At 37.4% G+C, this 25,539-nt stretch overlaps 1 protein-coding gene across 3 annotated transcripts in view; it reads right to left on the bottom strand.

The window, feature by feature from the left end:
* Window positions 1-25,539, bottom strand: part of astn2 (astrotactin 2) — a 445,829-nt gene that overhangs the window by 31,374 nt on the left and 388,916 nt on the right. For all 3 annotated transcript variants that reach the window (XM_084114345.1, XM_084114344.1, XM_084114346.1), the window contains 2 exons: window positions 16,347-16,480; window positions 14,222-14,370 (listed from right to left, as the gene is read on the bottom strand). In XM_084114345.1, the coding sequence (XP_083970471.1) occupies window positions 14,222-14,370; window positions 16,347-16,480 (283 nt within the window). The remainder of the gene's footprint in view (window positions 1-14,221; window positions 14,371-16,346; window positions 16,481-25,539) is intronic.

A 25,539-nucleotide genomic window follows, 5' to 3' on the forward strand; every position in this document is an offset into this window, starting at 1 on the left:
AATGATGAGTTGAAAACAACACAACCTGTAAAAAGAGATGTTAAAAATGACACATGTTGTGTAGATTTTAACACATGTGGTGTGTGTGCTCAGGGACAACACATGTTGTGTCAGTTTTAACACATGTGGTGTGTGTGCTCAGGGACAACACATGTTGTGTAGATTTTAACACATGTAGTGTCAGTTTTAACACATGTAGTGTGTGTGCTCAGGGACAACACATGTTGTGTAGATTTTAACACATGTAGTGTGTGTGCTCAGGGACAACACATGTTGTGTCACCTGTGTCGATTCTTAACACATCTCTCTGTTTATAAGGACTACACATTTTGTATTACCTTTAACACAACTAATGTGTTATTCCTCTTACACAGAAGTGTGTTGAAACCTTTTACACACTAATGTGTTATAGTTACACAACTTGTGTCAGATATGTGTCACATGTGACTGTAGTCGGTGTGTATTTGCCAGAGTTACTTCCTGTGTTTTTACAACTGAGTGTTTGGATGAACACTGAAACGTTTTGTTAACTTGTGTTTATGGAGTCCAGTGTACCAGAAATTAGTCAAACACAGACCTCAAGAATCAGCATATGAATCTCAACAATGGTGACAAACAAAAAGCTTCATGCCGCAATGCATGCTGGGAGTCATGGATGAGATTTGCACTATGGTGGCACCCAGCATGCATTGCTGCATGAAGCATTTCGTTTGTCACCATTGTTGAGATTCATACGCTGATTCTTGATATCTGTTTGATACCTTAGACTGTAAGATTCTGCACGAACTGTGTATTTATTAATTAATTTTAAGCTAATTGCATTATGCTAATCTTTTATGTATTACACTCATCTTTCAAATATTAAACTCTTTCTGAGCTTTTGCTGAACAATCTTACATGTTCATGATGATAACATTATCATCTGAGCATATTTTTCTCATGATTATTTCTGCTGTTTCAAATGTGTTAAAATAAATACACATTTACAGCAATCAGAGAAAACTAATGTTAAAGAGTCAAGGGTCAAGAGCCCAAATAAAGCTGACACTAATCACGATTCTGGTGACTTTAAATGAAACATTCAATGAATTGTCAACAGCAAAACCTGTTAATTCTCAATAAGAGCTTCTGTAGAGTCTGACAGAAATAAAGTTAATCTGGTTATTAATAACAAGTGAAAGCAGCATTTGAAAAGGACATTGAAAAAGAGGCATGATGTGATTGGCTGCAAAAAAACACCCGTTAATCTTTAAGTTTTCATGAATTAAGATTTAATTTATTTATTTGAATATATTGCTTTAATTATTTTAGAGCATTTTATGGGATACCATATAAAATATACCTATATTTTTTTTCATAAAAACAAACTGCCCTCCACCCAGTGCTATTCTATCCAGAGTTACATTTTAACACACATTGTGTGTTAAAAATATACACAACATGTGTCAAAATACCATCAACACATGATGTTTGTTGTTTTTTAACACATCTCTTTTAGAGTGTTTCCAGAGTTACATTTTAACACACATTGTGTGTTAAAAATCTACACAACATGTGTCAAAATGCCATCAACACATCTTGTGTGTTGTTTTTTAACACATCTCTTTTTAGAGTGTAGAAGTTGAACAAACTAAGACATGAACATAGTCAAAAAACCAACAGATATGTAACAGTAACTGAATACCAGGATCATTTTTGATTATTTAGGAACAGTGTTTCCGAATGCAATGAATTATGATTTTTTTTTTTTTGCATCCTTACTATTACCATTATATCTTTGCATACTGTACAATCAACAGTCTGATAAACTATGTATCTGAAAAGGTAATACAGAGCTGGAGTTTCTGCCATTAGTCATCCTGCTAATTAGAGACGAGTCAGACAAAGTCAAAAAAGTACATGATGGCCTTTTTATGTCCAAGAGACTGTGATGTATAAAGAGAGATGGAGAGAGACTGATCACAGCTCTGCATTTTAAAAGGCCATTTGCTAATCTGACATCACTGTGTCTATTCAATTTATTAGACACAGTCCCTGTAATGGGCCTAACCACAGAATCTGAGCCAGTGTGCTTGATACAGAAGCATTGATTAAACACTCCCTGGAGAAGAATGAGAGGAAACCTTGAAAATAAATGTGATGGCCTACTTCATCCTTGAGAATAGAAGAGAGGAAAGCAACTTTTGGCAGCAGGGTAATAACAGAGTACAGAAAAATACTGCAACTTGATGCATTTGCCAGCATAATCATTTCTGTAATAGTGTTCTGTCATAATGTCTGTAATTTCTCAACTAGATTGTGTGAATTAATAGGTAAAGTACTGTTTATCCGGCATATTTTGCTAATTGCTGAACGGCAGATGAATTTGAAATGTAAACTGCTTACTAACTGCGTAAAGTCTGCCATCTATGTGGTATCATAAATACAACTTAATTCAGGTATTACCTCACACAACATATTTATGAATCATTTTGCAATATCTTGATATTGTGAAGAACTGGTCTAAAAAAATATATATTAGAGGGGTTAAAGGGGTGGTAAAATGGCCTTTTCACAATATGTAAAATAAGTCTCTGATGTCCCCAGAGTGTGTATGTGAAGTTTTAGCTCAAAATACCCCACAGATATGTATATATAGCATGTTAAAATTGTCACTTTTTGAGGGTGAGCAAAAACACACAGTTTTGTGTCTGTTCCTTTAAATGCAAATGAGCTGCTGCTCCCGGCACAGGAGGCGGAGCTACAACAGCTTGAGTCATTTTACCTCACACAGACATGCACTGAAAATTTCAAAAACTTTTAGCCTTTTATGTTCAAACCGGAGTCAGACAATGATGGAGAGACTCAAGAAGAAGTGACAACATGTAGAAGCAACAGGACATTTCTGAATGGTTAGTTGATGAATTTATGAAGCTGACGTGTAGTTATCTTCTAGTCATTGATTAGCATATTCTGTCTTGATAATCTAAAAATTGTGTTCAGGGGGCGGGGTTTATGTTAATTTTAGTGTTGGTGATGTCACTAACCCGGGAGGAATGTGGTGTAGTCTCTACCAGCCGTTTGTTGTAGTCCTTAAAAAGCGATTTCTTTAAAAGCAAATATCTCCCTTTGCTTTGAACTTTGAGCGTTGTAACTTTGCAGATGTTGTTTATGCTCAAACAGCAACATTACACACTAACTAAAATTAGAAAAGTGAAATCATAATCAACCACCCCTTTAAATGGTTATGGTTTGCTATTGGTTGATCTCATGTGAGTGACAGGCTGAAAAAATTTGTTAATTTTAATATATCGGCGTATAATATTTCATTTGACTGATTTAGCCAAGGTCACACCCCCATCTGCTCTAGAAAAAAAAACGTCACACAACTGGATAACGAGAGAAAATCCCATGTTGTTATGTGGATTAAATTGGTCCGACCGTCTTTGCCCTTTGGAAACCTTGCACTTTTAGACTTAAATGCCAGATGAGCTAATTGGCGTCACATGATCTGTCCTAATATTGTGGCACCAGCTCTCCTGCACTCAACTACCAATCAGTGACTTCATCTGACATCAAACTGAAAGATGGCATCAACCTTGGATTGAATTATAGACGAAATGGCAATAAAAATGCATTTGTGCATCATTGCACCATGTGTTATTTTAGTATCATTGAGATAACATTATAATCTGTAGAATGAAGTTTTTACTTTTATATTTCATTTTTTTATTTATTTAAAATGTAAAAACTGTGTTGTGTGTGTTTTGTCATTTGCATTAGTTTTTAATGTGCCTATCCAATTTGTTTTATTAATTATTATTTCAGTAGGTATTTTAGTAAATCAACTTTAACTGAAAATGAAAAAAGTTTTAATTTATTTCAGTTAAAATGTATTTTATTTCAAGTGACAAAGTTTGCATATATATAGTTTTAGTTAACTATAATATCCCTGCATTGCACCCACTGAAATAATTGGTTATGACTGTATAACTCCATGGGTTTGCATGCAGTTCATATATGTGCATTTCTGTTCATGTGCATGGACATGTTAACTATCTGCACGAATTATGCTTTGTTACTTTGTCCAAATGAATTGAGTCTCAACTTTATATTAGCGTGAGTGTTTTGCGAGTGTGTGTGTGTGTGTGTGCTGAATAAAGAAGCCAGACTTGGCTTGCTGCCTGTACTCAATCTGCTGATGGCCCGCTCGTGACGCCAGGGGAAGCGGGAGCCATTTTTAGCGATGAGGTCATCCTTAATTAAGCAAACAAAGCAAGTCAGCTGAGGCTCTCCAATTCGTTATCTCTGAAGGACACCCTTTTATCTCCTTTTAATTGAATCTTGCTTCAGACAAGCTGGCTTATCGACGAGCATCGGCACTCGGGGACAAAGCCGATGCTGGAATTGTTACGTAAACAAAAGGATAGCCCTCGACGGAGCATCGGCCCGACCCTCGACGGGGAAAGCGGGAGGTGTCGGACAGTGACGGATTCCCGATAAGAAACATGCCGTGACGGGAGGCTGAAATGGAGATGAGAATCAAAGATTGAATGTCTTCCAGCAGCGGAGATGTGAGATGACATCATTGGCGTGTGGCGACTGGTTCCCTCTCTCTCTCGCTCACAGTCGTCCCTCTCTCCATTCCCCCCCGCCCTTACGAGTCCATGGCGAGAAACAGCGAGAGATACTCACACTCTGACACCCTTCTCGTCGTTAATTAGCAGATTTGGAAGAAGCGTGCTGCCAGTCGAAGAGGAACGCTAGCTCGCCCCAATGATGAAACTGTGTGGTCTTGCGACTGTGACTGAGCCGCCAGCCTATATATGAGACTAGTCCGTTACGTCATGTGTCTGAATTCATCACGCGTGTCATGCTTAGCGTCCTTCATATATCAGTGCTTTCAGCAGCTGTTGTTCAATACTGTCAGTATATAGCAATGATGACCAAAAGAGCAGCCGCTGAAAACATAATGCAAGACATTACACTATCCTGACGCTTGATTATATTCATCAATTGTCTGAACAATCATTTACACAAACGATTGAGGAACGAGATCTCCCTGATGTCTGATGTCGACAGCAATGAGAACAAAAGGAGACATTTGATGAAGCGATCTCACTTGTTTTCTTTGGTCACACTTGATTTTAGGGTGTCATTGTTACACTGTAATTATATACTTAATTACCGAGTAACTGCATGTACTTACTATTTAGGGTATTAGGGTTTGGTTGAGGGTTAGTTGCATGTAATTATTCACAATTTATAGTTATAACTATATATATGAACCCAACCGTTTCTTCCACGAAGATATGCCAAACATAGATCATATTACAGTGCTTCACTTTCACTGTATTTCAAAGAGCGTCTATTTTGTATTTCTCATAAGGAATGTTAAGGAAGTATCAGTGAAGGAATTGAGATCTTCAATATGAAAGAGCAACCGTCGAGCAGTGAAAGTTTCTAAAAGAAGAGCAAAAGAGTGACGTCATGTCAGTATACATTATGCAAATGCTGCATGTGCTTCGTGTCCTTCGTGAATCAATGCTTTCAAAAGCAGCTGTTGGAAATCATTGGAGCCGATGGGCAGAAACACAAAATCAAAAAGCCAATATAGCAACGATCACCAAAATAACAGTCACAGGAACAGCCACTAAAAAAATAATGCAAGACGTTGTAGTTTAACTTGATTTCGATTAGACATTCTAGAAGTAGACTACAAAGTTCTATAAGTATACAAAGTTACTTAATATCAGTTGAGGAGCATCAAAATAAAGAGTTAGCAGATATTAAACAGTCTACTCTAGATACTCTAATACTCTACTGAGAGTTAGGTGACATGTAGTTACAAAGATACTTATAGTTAGTAAAATGTATCCTGCCTTAAAATGCGAGTTTCACTTGACCTGATTTATTACAGCAACCGACTGTCTAAATATCATTAACACAAACGATTCTGGAATGAGATCTCCCCGATATCTCAGTCGACAGCAGTGAGATTAAAAAAAGAGCAAATTGAGACTTTTGATGAAGCAGTCTCCATACTTGTCTCCCTTATAGTTTCATAAGAGATCTAAACAATGTCTCAAACTCTATTCTAATTCTATTCTCTATTCTAAGCTGTGTTTGGTTATCGCCCACAATGTATGAATGCTTCTGGAAATGTGTTGGCCCTATTTCAAATGAGCAAATCTTGCAGAAAATGAAGGAATCAGATGAGAGAGACAAATCTCAGGTCACATCCGTTTTGTAAACCGGGGAATATGGCGTGGCTTTACGATATCATTAAATTTGACAAGGTGAGAGCTAATAGAGACATCTCACTTGGTTCCTCCAGAACAGCCAACAAATCCTTTACCGTTGCTTCAGCAAACGGATGCCATCTAGAGGTTTCAAACAAATCTTTCAATGTAGCGAGAAGCTTTTTCCTTACACGTTACAAGACGACGATATCCCGATCGCAGTGTTCCCTGAGGAAAGTCCCATTCATCTGTTTTCTTTTCTTTGGACTGTCAGATGAGAGATCTATTCAACAAGACAGGGTTTCAACACATTTACACTTTATTCACATTTCTAAACAATAGAAATGTTACTGGCAATGCTGGAATTTTTTGTTTCACCCTTTTCCTACTGAGAATAGGCATTTTGAAGCTCAAATTTTCCACGTGAAGATGTTCGACACATGCTTTGCCAGTTCGTTAATTACATGACCTGAGAAGTGATTTATTACAGGACAAAATTCTCAAGTACGATTTTTCTTTTCTATTTGAGGACTGTGTCCTTGTATTTGAGACGACATTTCACCACATTTATATCTCCTACATCCTGGAGAGTGTCCTTATTCAATTATTATTATTATTTATATTATTATGTCAATCTGTTGCCATTGCACTGCACATTTGTGCACAGGGAATATGTGGTGTTTTTTCCCTCCCTTAATGGTGTACTGAGTAGTTGATTTTGGCTTGTCTGATGTTTTAACTGTGCCCATGATGGATTCGTTCTGACTTTCGGGACAGCTACTTTTACTTGCATTACTTGCAACTCCAAACACTATGTTACCAGCAAGCTTTGAGTACAAAAATAAACACAAGAAACTGACAGTTTCCCTGCAACAGCCAAACGAAAAGAACCATAAAAAACTATTTACCAGACAACTTTGGTGCCCGAAAATAAGGAGACATTTACCAGACAAAATGAGCAATAATCACGCTGTCTATTCTAAGTCACGGATCAATATGACTTTAATTTAAAGGTCCTTCTCCTCTATAGCCTCCTTTTTTTTTTCAATTCAAAGAAAAAGTATTAAAGTAGAGACAGCAAAAGTACAAAACGCGAGCCTGGTCTTGTCTGAACCCTTTATAATTGGCTTGCGGTGTCGAACGCATTAAACCTTCCTCGTCCTGCTGTGTGAATATGTGTCAGACAGGCTCAGGATCTTAAACTAATGGTAACGCATCGTGACACATTGTTGCCGAGAATCTGATTTTATGTGTACAAAATTGTGAGGCAAACAGCATGTAATAAAAGTTGTTTATAGAGGGCAAGACAAGAACATTCTGGCTTCCCAGCATTGGTCAGCACAAAGCTAAACATTTTATTTAGTTTAATTAGTAAATGCAAAACATATTCGTGGGCAGCGAGTCAATTGCCTTAGGTGATCACAGTGGTTGGTTGTGATTTTTTTATTTTTATGTCACGACATGTGTTCGTCTATGGAGCCGAAAAAAGAAGGGGGGTGTTTGGCTGAAATATTATTGTTGTCTTCACTTTTTAAGTGAAATGTGCAGTCCTCGTGGTCAAAACATACTGTAAATATTACAGTTTAAGCATCAGTTTTGAGAAAGCATGCGTCTAGCGTTCGGACCTGTACTGATTGTTCACTGCAGATCGGAACTTGGCCAAGGTCATGAAACTCAAGTGAAATGTTTACGCTGATAATATAGAGTTAATATTGTGCCATAATTAAAGCAACACTAAGTAACTTTTGCTCTCGGGCTCCCCCTACAGTTGGGAAACAGTATTGTCTTCTACTACTGTCGTAAAATCTGTCATGGTTACATGGTTAACACGTGCATTTGTTGACAAGCCGTTACCCAAACTCTGCAGAAGGAGTTCTCACGTCTTGGGCAGACAGCCTGCGTTGCGTGTGAAATGTCTTCAACCCAGGTACAGTGGCATATTTCAGCATGTCATATGAATATAATTTCATGGGTTTTATTTTTTTCAAGCGCCAAAAGATCGCGTAGCTCACGTCAGCCTGCAGTCATTAGGCTAGTTAGCCTACTTCTGACTTTTTTTTTTGTCCGTTGCTGCTTTGGCCATGGGGCTGTTTACACCTGGCCACTTCATGCGTTTTCTCAGATCGGATAGCTATCTGATATATCAAAACGATTCCATTTACACCTGGTCACATAAATGTGTTTTTGCGAAACGGATTTAAATCCGATCTTCAATTCCCGTGATATATATGCATGTTTATTGGAGTGCACGTCACTGAAAGCAACAGATACGAGCGGCATTTTATTGATCATCAGCTAAATTTTCAAAATGTATTTACTTATTTATTTACTTTTAATGATGATGATTGTGTGTTAAGCGTCTGCGACTTACTTTCACTTTGATTTGCTATAGTGTGCACGTTGGCTTGATGAATACATAACTTACTCAGCTGCTCGTCTGCGGTGATTCCAGTAGCGTCGTCATATCTGGCTATCACATTACATATAGCCTATAACGCGTGTATTTATTTATTTTTTTTAGCATTTTTGGGAGGAGTACAATTTACATATGTGGTTTCAACAACCAGATGCATTTTTACACTTGTCCAGTTTCATCTGGAATGCGTCTCAGACCTCCTCCTGAAGTGGTTTTGAGCGATCGGTTTCAAATTCGTCTTGAATGCGTTTCGGAGGACATTTACACCTGGTCTTTTCACGATCGGATAGCTATCCGAATTGAGAAAACGCATGAAGTGGCCAGGTGTAAACACCCCCAAAAACATACGCATGAAAGCCGGAAAAACAAACGCTGGTTGGCCTCTCGCGTCCAAATTTGACGAAGTGGTGGGGGAAGTGACGTATGCCGTAAAGCAGTCGAATTTTGTAGTTCTTTTTGTGCTCGGGTAACTACCCGAACCCCGAAGTTACATAGTGCCAGTAAAAGCGATACAGACCCCGTCAGGCTATGGCAGACGTGTCATTCAACCTATTGTAAGTCCATGTACCATCACAAGGGTTTTGGAAATATATTATGAAGGTCGAAAAGTTACATAGTGTTGCTTTAAACAAACAAATCCAGCATTTTGCAAAACAAACTCGATCTGCTTTGCAAAGGAAAACTCGACTCACAAACAGACAGAAAACAATGTGCAAGTACAAAGGTCAATTTGAGCGAAAATGTAGTGGAGTAACAAATATGTATTGTGTTTTACAAATATAAATAAATGAGCCTAGATAATATTTCACAAATAAATACAAACCATCCTACAAATTGCATGTAACCTTTGAACAAATTTCAAATCTAGTGCATTCAAATGCATATCTCACTGTTATGATTGTGAGACACTTGGCTTTTTATGAGATCTCTCGGCTCGATTTTCTCACAAATGCAGTTGAGCAACTTCCTCTTCTAAAACAGTAGATGGCGCTAAACTAGGGGATTAATTTAGCGCTAGTCTTCCGGGAGAAGCACTGATTTGCATTTTCGCTCAAATTGACCTTTGTACTTGCACATTGCTTTCTGTTTGTTTGCGAGTCGAGTTTTCCTTTGCAAAGCAGATCGAGTTTGTTTGCAAAATGCTGGATTTGTTTGTTTAATTATAGCACAATATTAACTCCATATGATAATTTCCATTTAACTCTTTGGGAAACTTTGAGGAGGTAAAAAAAAGAAAAGAAGCACGTCAAATATGGTTGGCAGGAGGACATTTAAACAATTTTAAACTTATGTATATATATAGCCTATATATATATATATATATATATATATATATATATATATAGCCTATATATATATATTTGCTATATATATATTTGGATATATATGGAAAAGAAGCAAAAAAGCCGGACAAAAAGCATTCCCTCTTCAGTTGCCCATATAATCTGCACATAGAGGTAAACGTATTTAACTTTATTTCCACAAATGATGAGATTCTCCTGAACCTTCATTTATGAACTTAAAATGAATGTAGGTATTATTTTGAGACTAGTATGTCGACATAACACTGGTAAAGCCTGCAAAGCTGGCAACTTTCTCATGACGTCTGTGCAAGGATAGCATAAAAAAGAGGTGACATCATTTGTTTGCATGTAGCCGAGTAAGCAGCGTTTACTTCCAAGCGCATTCAGCAATCAAAGCAAACACATCATTATATTTTTCATAAAGAAATTGCAGCCTTATTTAGGAACATTAATTCTTGGCATTATGACATTATTTATTATTCAGTGAGAGGATGAAAAATAACTTTTGACATCCTCTTAAAGGGAAAGTCATTTTCAGAGGAAAGCAAGTTATTGAATTTTTTTTTTTTTTTACATTTTTATTTAAAGCAATGCACAACAACTCCACACACGTGTATGTTGACTTTAATATTTGTTTAGCTTTCAAATATTCTGTCAACACTGATCCCAATTTCTTTTCCCAAGCATCCTGCCTTAAACTGCTAAATGTCCTTCTTGAAGAATTCCATATTTCTAAATATCTTCCATTATTCTACAAATCCTCTTATTTCATTTCACAACAGATGATCCCTTTGTTGTGGAACAAAGAGTGTATTTTTGTCTCAATACTACAGACTGTGATACATGATCCAAAAGATGCTTGAATCTCAGAACCAGAAGGAGCCCTTGTTAGCGTGTCTTTCACCTTCGATTATGGTCCCCATCCGATAATCACGGGATAGAAAATAACCATGTTGTCATCACCGGGTTTTCTTAGAGGCTTTTCACTTCAGCTTTTTGGAGTGGTGCTTTCATAGATTGGTTAATTCGGTGTGAAAGTGGTTCTCCAAATCCACTAGTGGTCTGGGGCGTGTGGAAGCAAAACATGTTAAAGTGAAACTCTGTTGATGACGTAAAAGTGTATGCTTACGGTTTACATTTATTACAGGATAATGCAATGTTTGCGTCTGTATTACAGTGTCGTCCTGTGCATATAATGCATTGGTGGTCAATGGAAAGGGACACATAAATATTTCAATCTAGGCTGAAGACACATTTTTTCTTAATTTTCTTGAGATGCCAAAGGAGGTTTGCTTGTTATTCTCTTCAATATTTATTGATTGTTCATCACTTTGAACCCATTCTCACTCCCAAGGCATCAACAACTGAAGCAAGTTCAAGTGCCTTTAGTGTCACTGTTAAGTATAATGCATTATTACAAGTACAGTAACGGAAGTTACATAATCCGATTACTTTTTTATTTCAAGTAAGTAGTAAAGTAATGCTTTACTTTTAAATTTGCAACAATTAATGCAAGTTATTTTGTTTTCCCAAGTATTGATTGACAGCTCTCCTGTGCCCATAGAGGAATCATTTGTTATATGTTTATGCAATTTTTTGTTCAGGTTTTGTAATAAATGACTGTGACAGTACTTGTATCTGCCTGTTACATGTGCTTTATACTGTTGAGTATACGGTTTAGCTGCTCAAATATCTTTTATATATAGGCTACAGGTGCTGGTCATAAAATTAGAATATCATCAAAAAGTTGATTTATTTCAAGTATTCAACTTAACAGGTGAAACAAATATATTATATAGACTCATTACATGCAAAGTGAGATATTTCAAGCCTTTATTTGTTATAATTTTGATGATTATGGCTTACAGCTTATGAAACCCACGAAATCAAAATCCCAGAAAATTAGAATATTACATGAAATCACACAGTAATTACACAGTAATACCATGGTCATTGAACCAGGTTTAGGATTTGCACCTGCCCACACTGCCAAAAGAACCAAAACCTGGTTCAATGACCATGGTATTACTGTGTAATTACTGTGTGATTTGTGTAAGCTGTAAGCCATAATCATCAAAATTATAACAGATAAAGGCTTGAAATATCTCACTTTGCATGTAATGAGTCTATATAATATATTAGTTTCACCTGTTAAGTTGAATACTTGAAATAAATCAAGTTTTTGATGATATTCTAATTTTATGACCAGCACCTGTACACTTAAAGTTACATTACATACATATGTACTTATTTATTGCAAAGGCTCTTTTAGATAAATTACCCTCCTATATTTACATCCTATATTTCAAATCTTCTAATTTATTATACAATTATCACTCTATATCTGGTTCTCATATTCAGCTAAAAGTTTTAATGGTATTGTCAGAATCTGGTAAATGTGCATTTTTCATTTTATGCTCCTTGGGCTTTAAATTAATTGCAAAATGTACTAAATCTAGATGCACTTCCAACCTTGAGCACTTTTAAATGTCTCTTGCACAATGTTTCAAAAGACACTTGCAATTGTTTCTCCTTATTGTTTTATTTGATTCATTTTGAATGTGTAAATTGTGGTATTGTCATTTTGTGATTTTTTTTCTCTCTCTCTATATATATATATATATATATATATATGAATACTTCAGATGAAAAAGCCTCTAAGTGCCATCTGAAATTTTCTTCTAGAATGATAATTTTTTATCAAGCTTGTATATTTAGGTTCAGTAATTTCACTTTAATGACAATTAATAGGTCATTTTTTTCATTGCCATTAAAGTGAAATAACTGAACATAAACATATAAGCTTGATAAAAAATTATCATTCTAGAAGAAAATTTCAGGTGGCACTTAGAGGCTTTTGCATCTGAACTCTTCATATATAAATATATATTCATATATAAAAAAATCAGTACAACTTTTACAAACGTCTACGTAAATGTCTTGATATGACGCAATCGAGTTCCTAGCCCGTCGATAGAGCAACACCTATAGCGGTAGGTGTCTTAATAGTGACGCTGGAGACGCTTGACCATGCTTGGGTTTTTGCGAGTGTTTCGGACTCCTGGAGGGTGTAATCCTGTCCTGGATCAGAGCGAGAGACGTCACACAATCTGCCAGTCTCTCCTTCATCTCCTGCCTTCACTCATCAGCACTCGTCCTTCTGCTAGACTGATTGGTGAATGACTAAACCTCTTTTATTAGATTCCTTTTACCTGCGCTCTGACTGTCACACATGCTGCTAGTCACCCGGTCATGTAACCCTGAAGTCGTAGTGCCATTGAAGCTTAACAAGATTTGACCAGATCAACAATCGGTTATGTATTCAGACTCGACCGCAGGCTATACGAGGAGAACAACATCATTGTAAAAACCCTGACTGAACTGCAATTTCCCAGCACTGGGAAATTAGATTTCTAAATTGATCACAGACATAGGAACGGTTCATTCACATCGAAATTATTGGAAGCATCTCGTAAGATTGGGCAAAGTCCATTAAGCCAAAAGTAGTCGTGAAAATTAGGGGGGAAAAGGTTGTCAGGTTGAGAAGAAAAACACATGATGCCAGGAAAATAAATGTATTATTCACATTAATACACTGATCTACCGGTCAAAAGTGTAATATTTTTCTGAAAACTGCAATACAGTTCAAAAGTTCCAATTGAAAATTTTGTTAAAAAAATAATATGAATTATTTATTAAAATTATTAATACTTTTATCCTGCAAGGATGCATTAAATTGATCAGAAGTGACTGTATTGAGACATTTATAATGTTACAAAATGTTTCCGTTTCTAATAACTTCTTTTCATAGAACTTTCTATTCATCAAAGAATCCTGAAAAAGATGTATAATGTATTTGTTCCACCAAAACTATGGAAGCAGCACAACTTTAATAATAATCATAAATGTTTCTAGAGCATCAAATCATCACATTAGAATGATTTCTGAAGGATCATGTGACACTGAAGACTGGAGTAATGATGCTGAAAATTCAGCTTTGAACACAGGATATAAATTACATTTTATAATATATTACAATCGAAAACGGGTATTTTAAATTGTAAAAACATTTCACAATATTACGTGTACATTTGACCAAATATACAGGCCTTGTTGAACAGAAAAGACTTATTTCAAAAGCATTAAATAAATCTAAATTAAATGTTGACAGGTAGTGTAGTTCCCCTTGTATTTTATGTGTTTTGCAGAATAAAAATTGTGCAGATTTTATGAATCCGGTATCCTTCTCTGTGATATTGTTCATAAACCTGCGAGTTTACCTGTGTATATTTCCGCCTCTGACGGGTCCTCGACTCGCTTGTGTTGAATGATGTAATCTGAAACCTTGTAGCCAATCAGGGGCTCCACATCGATCCATTCCAGCGCCACCATCGTACTGGACGGTTCCAGGTGTGGAGCCAGTCTCAGTCTGAGAAATGAAGACAATACAACATTATGTGCATGCTAGTAGGATTGGTTTCACTTTATTTTGATAATCCCTTTAACAAATTCTGTTGACTTTAAGTAAAGTTGCACCTATATGTCTACTAACTCCCATTAGAGTGTTAGTAGAGTATTAGTAGACTGGTAGGGTTCGGGTTAGAGTTAGTTGATGTACTTGCTTATAGTCAGTATAATGTCTGTTGGAAGACCATCACAATAACATGTTAGCAACTCTACTGAGAGTTAGTTGATATTTAGATGCAAAGTTACTTATAGTTAACAGAATGTTCAAAAGGGACCATCAAAATAAAGTGTTACCGTAGGATTTGATGAACTGGCTCAGTTCCGAGATCCACCGAGCCGCCTAAAGCCGGGTTCACACTGTACGATTTATAATAGTCCTTTATGACAGCTGCTTGTCAGACTGTACGGACATGATCCCTGCATGATATCATGATGATGTAAGGTCTCAGTTGTAATTAATGTCAGACTGTACGGCAGTCAAGACGTGTTAAAAACGGTGCGTCGAATCTTCTGACGCTGCCGGAAATTTGTCTGAGGTCAAATCTGATCGCGATGGTCGTTAATCGGCCGTCGGCGAACATGTCTAACTGGTGATCAAAGACTTTAGATATTGGCTTAAGATCAGAGAAATCTTATTTCGCTGCCAAAATTGTACAGTGTGAATCTGGTTTGAGTATGCAGCATTTTAAGGCATCATGGACGTAGTTTTAAAAGGAAGGCAGGACACTTAAGACACCTCGGGGAATTCACTAAGAATGAGTTGTGACCTTGCACAGCCTTTCTGCCCTCATTTCAGACAACTCAATCTGTGCTGAAAGTAACTAGTATGGAGCAGTTTGGATCTTGCGGGCCGGTTAGTAAAAGAAAGTTGAAATGTTTATTTCATTCACGAATGCGGAGTGTCTGGATCACAAAATGCATTTTGTAGCATTTTTTCTTGTATACTACCTTTAGAACATTTTTTTTTTCTTTAAAAAAAAAGAAATTAATACTTTTTTGTATTAAGGAAAGATGCATTAAATTGATCAAAGGAGACAGAAAACACATTTATAATCTTACAACATATTTCTATTTGAAATAAGTGCTGTTCTTCTCATCAAAGAATCTTGAAAAAAAGGTATCATGGTTTCCACAAACAAACAATAAATAAATAAATAAATAAATTAAGCAGCACATCTGTTTCCAACATTTATAATAATGAGAAATGTTTCTTGAGCATCAAATCCTCATATTAGAATGATTTCTGAAGGATCATGTGACACTGAAGACTGGAGTAATGATGCTGAAAATTCAGCTTTTAAGATTTTAAGATATATCCACACTGAAAACAGTTATTTTAATAATATTTCACATTTTTGTTTTTACAAATAAATGCAGCCTTGTTGAGACTTCTTTCAAATTTTTTTTAAAAATCTATTTAAAAATATTAAAAAATATTTACACAAATCTATTGTAAAAACACAATAAGATACCACTAGTTAACATTATTAAAATGCATGAATTAACTAACAATGAGATGCATTTTTATTAATCTTTGTTAACGTTAGTTAAAAAAAAAAAAAAATATATATATATATATATATATATATATATATATATATATAAACTCTTCATTGTGCATTCAATTACACAACTACTGATTTTAATAATGTATTAGCAAATGTTGAAATTAACATTAACTATTAATACATGCTTTAGAATTATTTAAAAATTTTAGTGCATGTAACTAATCTTAAAGTGTCACCAAAACAACAACATTTGAACAGTAGTGTATATTTCATTATGTGACTCAGCATGTCATGATGATTGCCTTTGAATTTGGCAGTGAAGATGAGGCACATTTGTCAGCATCATTTGTCTCATCAACGGTCGAGGATGAATCCATGAATGAAGATCTGCATAAAGTGGCTCACAGAGCGCCGGGTCAGGGTTACTTACACGGGCCGGCGCAGGGGACTGCAGTTGGGCAGCCCGTCTTTGCCAAGCGCAGTCAGATCGCAGCGGCACCAGTTCTCGATGACATCACCCTTCCCCGCACACCAGTATGAGCTCATCGTGGCACTTTTGAAGGCCTGCAAAATAAATGGCACAGGTGAGAGAAATGCAATTATCTCGGGGAGCAAACGTCCTTCCGGCGCAGTCGATGAGTCAGACCGGTCGCCAACAACACACTCTGCCACCTCCACTTGAGAAGTGGTGTATCTCTGTGAAGTTCGGCAGGCTGAGGGCAACTCGGGGCGCTTTGTACAGACAAGAACCTGTCAGGATTTAATTGGAAACTGCACCAAAAAAGGTCAGCCCACGTGTGAATGTCAAGAGACTCCATCTCGGGGGCAATAATAAGACAAGCAAGGGGCAGGGAAGGAATATATATATGTATATGTGTGTGTATATATATATATATATATATATATATATATATATATATATATATACATATATATACATATATATATATATATATATATATATATATATATATACAATGTTTGTTTGTTTTTTACAGCATGAAAAATAACGAAGTAGAATCGAGTAGAATTTAGAATTTTATGGACAAAAAACCAACAACAACAAAGAAAACACTCAAATCAGTTAAAATAATGGAAACACTTTACAACAAGGGGTTACACTTTATTTCGAGAGTCCACTAGACATTCTACTAACCATAAGTAACAAATAAGTCAACTAACTCTCATTAATTTGTAACTACATGTAAACTAACTCTCATTAGAGTATTATATTAGTAGACTGTTATGTTAGGTAGTAGAATGGTAATACTAATCACAGTAGAAAAAAGTTAAAAAATTGCCAGAAGGACCAGTGCAACACATAATATACATGCATATTTTATATAAAAAAAATAATTATAAAAAAAAATCTTATTATGTGCATTAAGATTTTTGTGTTACTTTTTCTGTTATTTAATGTGTATTACATTAATTTAGTGCATTAATTTTGCACCATCTATATACACATATTGGCTTTGTTTCATGGACAGGCTGCTAACGGTGAACTCTGATAGCACCTGTATTATTGAATTCAATTCACATTTATTTGTATAGCGCTTTTCACAATATACATCGTTTCAAAGCAGCTTTACTGAAAAGTCCACATTACAATATAGAGTGATCTGTTATCAGAGGTAACTGTCCAAGTTATGTATTTCAGAAATGTACATATACAAATCACACAGTTAGCCACAAAATTATTAATTTAAACAATGTAATATTATTACAATGAAAAAAATTATCGTTTTGAAAACATTTATCGTAAGTGGTTGCATTCAATTGATTTTATCTACATTTAAACAAATGCATTAAGTTGAACTTAATCAATTTTAGTATGTAGATCAATTGAATGCAACCACTTACGATAAAAAAATGGATTAATTTCAACAAATAATTTTTTTCAGTGTAGGGGATATCAGTATATTTTAAGGTAAACATCATATTTTGGTAGTTCAAGTAGGCTTGGTATATTAACATTATATAACTTAATGAAATACATGGTTATAAGTTGCATGTATCCCTCAAAATCAAACACATTGTCACCGTACAGGTATTTTTCATAGTGTCTATCTCCAGTAGACGGTGATGAGGAAGACACACATCTCTCTGAGAGACGGTGATGATGAAGACACACATCTCTCTGAGAGACGGTGATGAGGAAGACACACATCTCTCTGAGAGACGGTGATGACGAAGACACACATCGTGATGACGAAGACACACATCTATCTGAGAGACGGTGATGAGGAAGACACACATCTCTCTGAGAGACGGTGATGACGAAGACACACATCTCTCTGAGAGACGGTGATGACGAAGACACATCTCTCTGAGAGACGGTGATGATGAAGACACACATCTCTCTGAGAGACGGTGATGACAAAGACACACGACGAAGACACACATCTCTCTGAGAGACGGTGATGACGAAGACACACATCTCTCTGAGAGATGAAGACACACATCTCGCTGAGAGACGGTGATGACGAAGACACACATCTCTCTGAGAGACAGTGATAACGAAGACTCACATCTCACTGAGAGACGAAGACACACATCTCTCTGAGAGATCATGACGGTGATGACGACGACACATGATGACTGATCAGAGACGGTGATGACGACGACACATCTCTCTGAGAGACGGTGATGACGAAGACACACATCTCTCTGAGAGATGGTGATGACGAAGACACACATCTCTCTGAGAGACGGTGATGACGAAGACATCTCTCTGAGAGACAGTGATGAGGAAGACACACATCTCTCTGAGAGACAGTGATGAGGAAGATACACATCTCTCTGAGAGACAGTGATGACGAAGACACATCTCTCTGAGAGACGGTGATGAGGAAGATACACATCTCTCTGAGAGACAGTGATGACGAAGACACATCTCTCTGAGAGACGGTGATGACGAAGACACACATCTCTCTGAGAGACGGTGATGACGAAGACGCATCTCTCTGAGAGACGGTGATGACGACGACGCATCTCTCTGAGAGACGGTGATGATGAAGACACACATCTCTCTGAGAGACAGTGATGACGAAGACACATCTCTCTGAGAGATGGTGATGATGAAGACACACATCTCTCTGAGAGACGGTGATGACGAAGACATCTCTCTGAGAGACAGTGATGAGGAAGACACACATCTCTCTGAGAGACAGTGATGAGGAAGATACACATCTCTCTGAGAGACAGTGATGACGAAGACACATCTCTCTGAGAGACGGTGATGACGAAGACACACAACTCTCTGAGAGACAGTGATGACGAAGACACGCATCTCTCTGAGAGACGGTGATGACGAAGACGCATCTCTCTGAGAGACGTTGATGATGACGACGCATCTCTCTGAGAGACGGTGATGACGAAGACACACATCTCTCTGAGAGACAGTGATGACGAAGACACATCTCTCTGAGAGACGGTGATGATGAAGACACACATCTCTCTGAGAGACGGTGATGACGAAGACACGCATCTCTCTGAGAGACGTGATGACGAAGACATCTGTCTGAGAGACGGTGATGAGGAAGACACACATCTCTCTGAGAGACGGTGATGACGAAGACACGCATCTCTCTGAGAGACGTGATGACGAAGACATCTCTCTGAGAGACGGTGATGACGAAGACATGCATCTCTCTGAGAGACGGTGATGACGACGACACATCTCTCTGAGAGACAGTGATGACGAAGACACACATCTCTCTGAGAGACAGTGATGACGAAGACACATCTCTCTGAGAGACGGTGATGACGAAGACACACAACTCTCTGAGAGACAGTGATGACGAAGACACACATCTCTCTGAGAGACAGTGATGAGGAAGACACACATCTCTCTGAGAGACAGTGATGAGGAAGACACACATCTCTCTGAGAGCATCAGCAGGTTTCTGACTGCCAGACCTCCCCTTATTTACGCACAGGCAACTCTCTTTAAACGGCCTTGATGAATGAGACGTTATTACAGCGGCCGAGAGACGGAGGGGAAAGACTGCAATCCATTGCGCTGTAATGACTCTCATGAAAGATGCCTGGCAGAGACACCGAGTCGTGGAAGTCCAGCAGAGAGTGAATGGAGAAGTGCGAGAGTGAGCAAAATCACAGAAACAGTAAATATCACGATACAGCTGTTTTTACTGGAAACTGTCTCACCATGTCATACACTATTTTGGGATAATCTACTGTTTACTCTTTTTATTTGGAATTTTATGGACAAAAAACACACTCAAACAAGTTAAAATAATGGTATCACTTTACAATAAGGGGTTACACTTTATTTTGATAGTCCATCTACTTACTATAAGTCAATAATAATTTGATACTACAGACTGTTTGGTTAACGTTAGGGTTAGTGGAATAAGTTGAAATGTAGTTACTTATAGTTAGTAGAATGTCTAAAGTGGACTATCAAAATAAAGTGTAACCCAATAAGGTTTCATTATTTCATTATAGTTAACGTGAACTAACAACAACAACAACAAAAATACGGCAATTTTACAGCATTTATTAATCTGAGTCAATGGTAATTTTCAACATTTACTAATATTTTTATTTATTTATTTTGAAATAAAATGATTTTGCATTAGTTTACTTTTGTTGATTGACTGTAAACTAACACAAACAAATCTTTATCACTTTTTAAATTATATTTGAATAAAGGGTAAAGATGTTAATTTTCCGAGGCCAGACATCACTTTTTGCCACTACTGTACAGGTATACTGTACACACACCTTTTCTTGTAATGATGCACGAGACAATATGTTGGAAGTAACCCTTGAGGAGGGAAGGATCCTTGAGAGAAACCAGCGATCAAATGAGAAAACTTTCCGATGAAAACAACAGTTTGACAAATCCACAGCCTATACAACTTGTTAAACATGTATTTGGAGGTGCAGGAAGGGCACATCTTGATGGTTTACGTGAAGGATGCCCTTCATGTCAAATCAGGCATTCCCAGCCAACACTATGAATGTGCCGCTAAAAGGTTTAACAAATATGCCCATTAGAGTGGCATTCGGCAAATTGTGAAAAGGGTTAAAAAAGTTCCTGCAAATGGGAAACAGATGATCAAAAAAGTGCAACATGAAATATCAATGCCGATGAGCGCAGCCCCGCTCGTGGACAAACGGAGAGCCGCAGACGTGCACACACACATTTACCACCAGCGGTTTCCTAGAAAAAGCACGCTTGACTGCTCAACTGCACATGTGAAAAATAGACAAAACGATTATGGCTATGTTTATGTATGCAGAGTAACCTAAGCCAGTTTCAACTGAGTAAACAGGGAGGGTAATTAGGCACGTGTGTGTGCGTGTGTGTGCGTGTGTGTGTGTGTGTGTGTGTGTGTGTGTGTGTGTGTGTGTGTGTAATGAGCGGGGATCTTATGGAGGTCAGACAGAGAGGGTGTGTGAAGGGGAACCCTAAAGACCTCACCGCAAAGTAAAAAATAAAGTCCAGAATACCTGAGCGGTGGGATACTGTTAGTGAACCACACTGCTGAGATTTACATTTAGATGAATATGTTAAAATGTGCTGCATGTTTTCCTCTCAATAACAAAATGAACACACAACAAAAAAGAAAACAGCAGTTAAGAAGCTTCTGATCACAGTGATGTGGATTTGTTTGCACCAGCTCTGCAAACTGGTTCACATCACATTTATTTATACAATAGATTGCTTTAAAGCAAGCCGCTTTACAGTATTAAACATGACAAAACAGTGTCATTTTCAATTAGAATTAAAATGTCAGCATCTCTCCAGTGTGTTCATGTTTTAACTCGCGTCTGATCTCGACGGACTGAACAGAAGAAATGAACCGGAGAAGATTTCCACCTCAAAGAAGGCGGAGCCTCAGAGCCACGCCCACCTTTTACATCATCACCACGGACCAATGGTAGTACAGAGGCGTTTACCAGTAGTAGCCGGAACTGTTTCGTACTCCTGAAACAAACTCCAAATGAACTTTGTTTTGCCCTGATTTAGTTTCGAAATGACGTCCAACCAGTTCGTTCTTCGATTTAGCTTGAAGTACATCAGCGCCTTAATCAGAATCTGCCTGGATCAGTCATATAAAGATCAATACCAAGGTTTCCGAAGACTTTACAGATACAGATAAGACAAAAGTGCTGTGCCGCAGTAAACAAAAACCATTTCAAGGCCAGAAACTGCTTTCTTTTCTGAAACTGTCGATGACCCAAAACTTCTTAGCTCTCTAGACCTCATTCTCAATGACAAGACAATCATGACGTCTAAATGCCATTATCTTTTGTAACTCATCTGAGCTCACCCTATTACTGTCCCCAATCAGTGTCTGATATGTGCAAACATTAGCCAGCTGGCCCGAGGAATTGATTCATCCGATGACCCAAAACCTCAGCAAACAGGTCATTCCGATCATTCGGCCTAATGCAGTGAAGGAAATGTCCCTGTTTCTAGGAACGCCTATAACCATCTTCCAGGAAAGGAGCTGTGGCTTCGATTGAATCCAGGGTTCAGAAGGGGACACGAAGAATGCAAATAAAAGTGCACATCGTTGGAAAGCAGCAAGTGTGCCTATAAGCTGATTTGATTTGCTTTCTCTATCAACCTAAATGGCCAGCAAAATCCATGGGTATAGCATTCCCTGGAAAATTGATTTTGGTCAGCATCTTGCCTATAGGGTTTAATACCGACTGCAAGGATGGCATCCGTCGTTTTCTTCTACGGTGAACGAAGATTGCACCGTGATCGGATTGGTTGCACAGCTTTGAATGTGCAGACGGCAATTCCCTAGCTGAGCAGTTTTACTCCAATAAGCAGCCATATACTCAATCACAGCGAAGACTATCTTCAACACACACCAAACACAACACTTCGCCTGTTGAGTCCTTCGATCTCGGGGAATTGCTTTTTTTGAAAGTTTTGCAGAGCTGAAAAAGAAAAAGTGTAAGCTCAATTTTGGAGGGCAAATAAAAGATGCTTGGCAGTGTGAGTTAGTATGATGTCAGACAGTTTGGGAGGAAAACACTTTTGCTGTTTTGCTGTTGTGACAGATGACTTTGTTTGACAAGCATCCGTTGATGCAGACTGATGCTTAGTCTCAACCTCATTTATATCGGTCAGTGTTATATTGTAGCATCAAATTCAACTTTAAACAGAGTGATTTATAAAAATGAATCTGCAAAAATGTTTTTCTGCAATGAAGACTTAAGTTCGCAATGCATAACGTCAGTAGTGACAGTCTTCATTGTGATGTATATTCGAGTGAAACAGTAAAGATCATTCAACATGCATTTGGAAATCACATAGGGACTTTAAATATCACATTTTCCAGATAAACGAGTCGTACCTAACAATAAGTCACACAGGGACAAAATTGCATTGCATTGCCAGATAAGTTGCATTTTATTACCTCTCTTATTCGGCATGAATCTAAATGTGTACGCTTGCTTGATGGTAATTTCATTATACAAGTTGCTTTGTAATATTAGTTGCAGGATGTTTCAGATGATTAAAAAATGTCTTGCATTCCAGATATTCGTTTTTAATTACCCTACAAGTTCAATTACGCCATCTAAATATAAGGGAAATAGTATAAATATGAGGTAAGATCAAATCACTAAACTTGGTTAATATGGAATATAATTCATGTCGCAAAAAGTCGCAATTGCGTGTTATAAAGTCAGAATTGCGTGTTATAAAGTCAGAATTAAGTTCATTTTTTATCAAAAAACAAAACAAAAATACAAACTACAGCTACAGCTACAGGTTTTATTTTGCTTTGAAAAAAACAAAAAACATTGTTGGTTCTCTCTTGTTTTTGCATGTTTTCATCATTTCTTTGTATGACAGTCTGGCCAAAAATGACATCATGTCATTGATTGCAAGTGCAACTATGTAATATGCTTACAAAATCTTTAACACATTTTTAATAACATTTGGATAAAGGGTGAAGAGGCCGGACATCACTTTTGGCCACTACTACTGTATGCAAGATGAATTAAACATGCTAAGACCAGAAACATGTGGTCCTGAGTGCAGTACTCTGGTTGACCCGACATAACACACTTTACATCAGGGGTGTCCAATCCTGCTCCTGGAGGGCCACTGTGTTGTGGCAAGTTGGAGCCAAACTCTCCAGGACAGTGGTCCTCCAGGAGCAGGATTGGACACCCCTGCTTTACTCTTCTGCACTCTTTACTGTAGCGCCCCTAGTGGCAATGCTGAGAATGCAGCGCATGCTTTTGTCAGAACATAATTCAGATGAGGATTCTTGCATAAAAGTATGGTTCAGGATTAAAGTCATGATGAAACAGAAATAGTGACAAACATTCCATATTGTGACATACATCTTAGTGTAACGGCTTTTCAAAAGAGAGAGAGAGAGAGAAAGAAATGCATAGCGGAGACTTGGGGTTTAATGCATTGGTTGTTAAAGGGGTGGTATAATGCCCTTTTCACAAGATGTAAAATAAATCTCTGATGTCCCCAGAGTGTGTATGTGAAGTTTAAGCTCAAAATATCCCACAGATATTTATATATAGCATGTTAAAATTGTCACTTTTTGAGGGTGAGCAAAAACACACAGTTTTGTGTTTGTTCCTTTAAAAGCAAATGAGCTGCTGCTCCCGGCACAGGGGGCGGAGCTACAAGAGCTTGCACTCACATAGACATGCACTGAAAATTTCAAGAACTTTTAGCCTTTTATGTTCAAACTGGATTCAGACAATGATGGAGAGACTCAAGAAGAAGTGACAACATGTAGAAGCAACAGGACATTTCTGAATGGTTAGTTGATGAATTTATGTAGCTTATGTGTAGTTATCTTCTAGTCATTGATTAGCATATTCTGTCTTGATAATCTATAAATCGTGTTCAGGGGGCGGGGTTTATGTACATTTTAGGGTTGGTGATGTCACTAACCCGGGAGGAATGTGGTGTAGTCTCTACCAGCTGTTTGTTGTAGTCCTTAAAAAGCGATTTCTTTAAAAGCAAATATCTCCCTTTGCTTTGAACTTTGAGCGTCGTAACTTTGCAGATGTTGTTTATGCTCAAACAGCAACATTACACACTAACTAAAGTTAGAAAAGTGAAATCATAATCAACCACCCCTTTAACTGGATTTTGAGATGTGGGCGTGGCTTCCAAAATTGATTGCATAGCTTATACTGGGGTTTTAATGTGGGTTTAAATGGACTATGACAGAAGTATGTTGTTTTTATTGGAAGATCCAGTTATGACATTTTGATTAAAAATAACAAGGTCAAAAAACATATGCAGGTATGAATCATTCACACATATGCAATAACATGTATAGAACATACATAGGCTGAGTTTCTGATTCATGCAGACTTTAGATGTGTGTTTGACTGCAGATTAGAGATGCATTAGAAACGTGTTGCCAGATGTATGAGAAAACGGCTGGGAATATTCTGGGAAACTTCTTCTCTTATCTGTGTCCTAAGAGTTCCCCCTTAATCTTAAAATGACTTATGAGTTTCCTACTTACACAAAAATATAAAGAACAATGTATGAGTGTGTATGTGAGAGTGTGTGTAGCTGGATTGGAAAGGAGGGGGACCGTGATGAAAACAGGATCAAAACTGTCATATGAGAAGCTCTGCAA

This window comes from Abramis brama (genome assembly GCF_963993115.1).
Source record: "Abramis brama genome assembly, chromosome: 5".
NCBI classification, from domain to species: Eukaryota; Metazoa; Chordata; class Actinopteri; order Cypriniformes; family Leuciscidae; genus Abramis; species Abramis brama.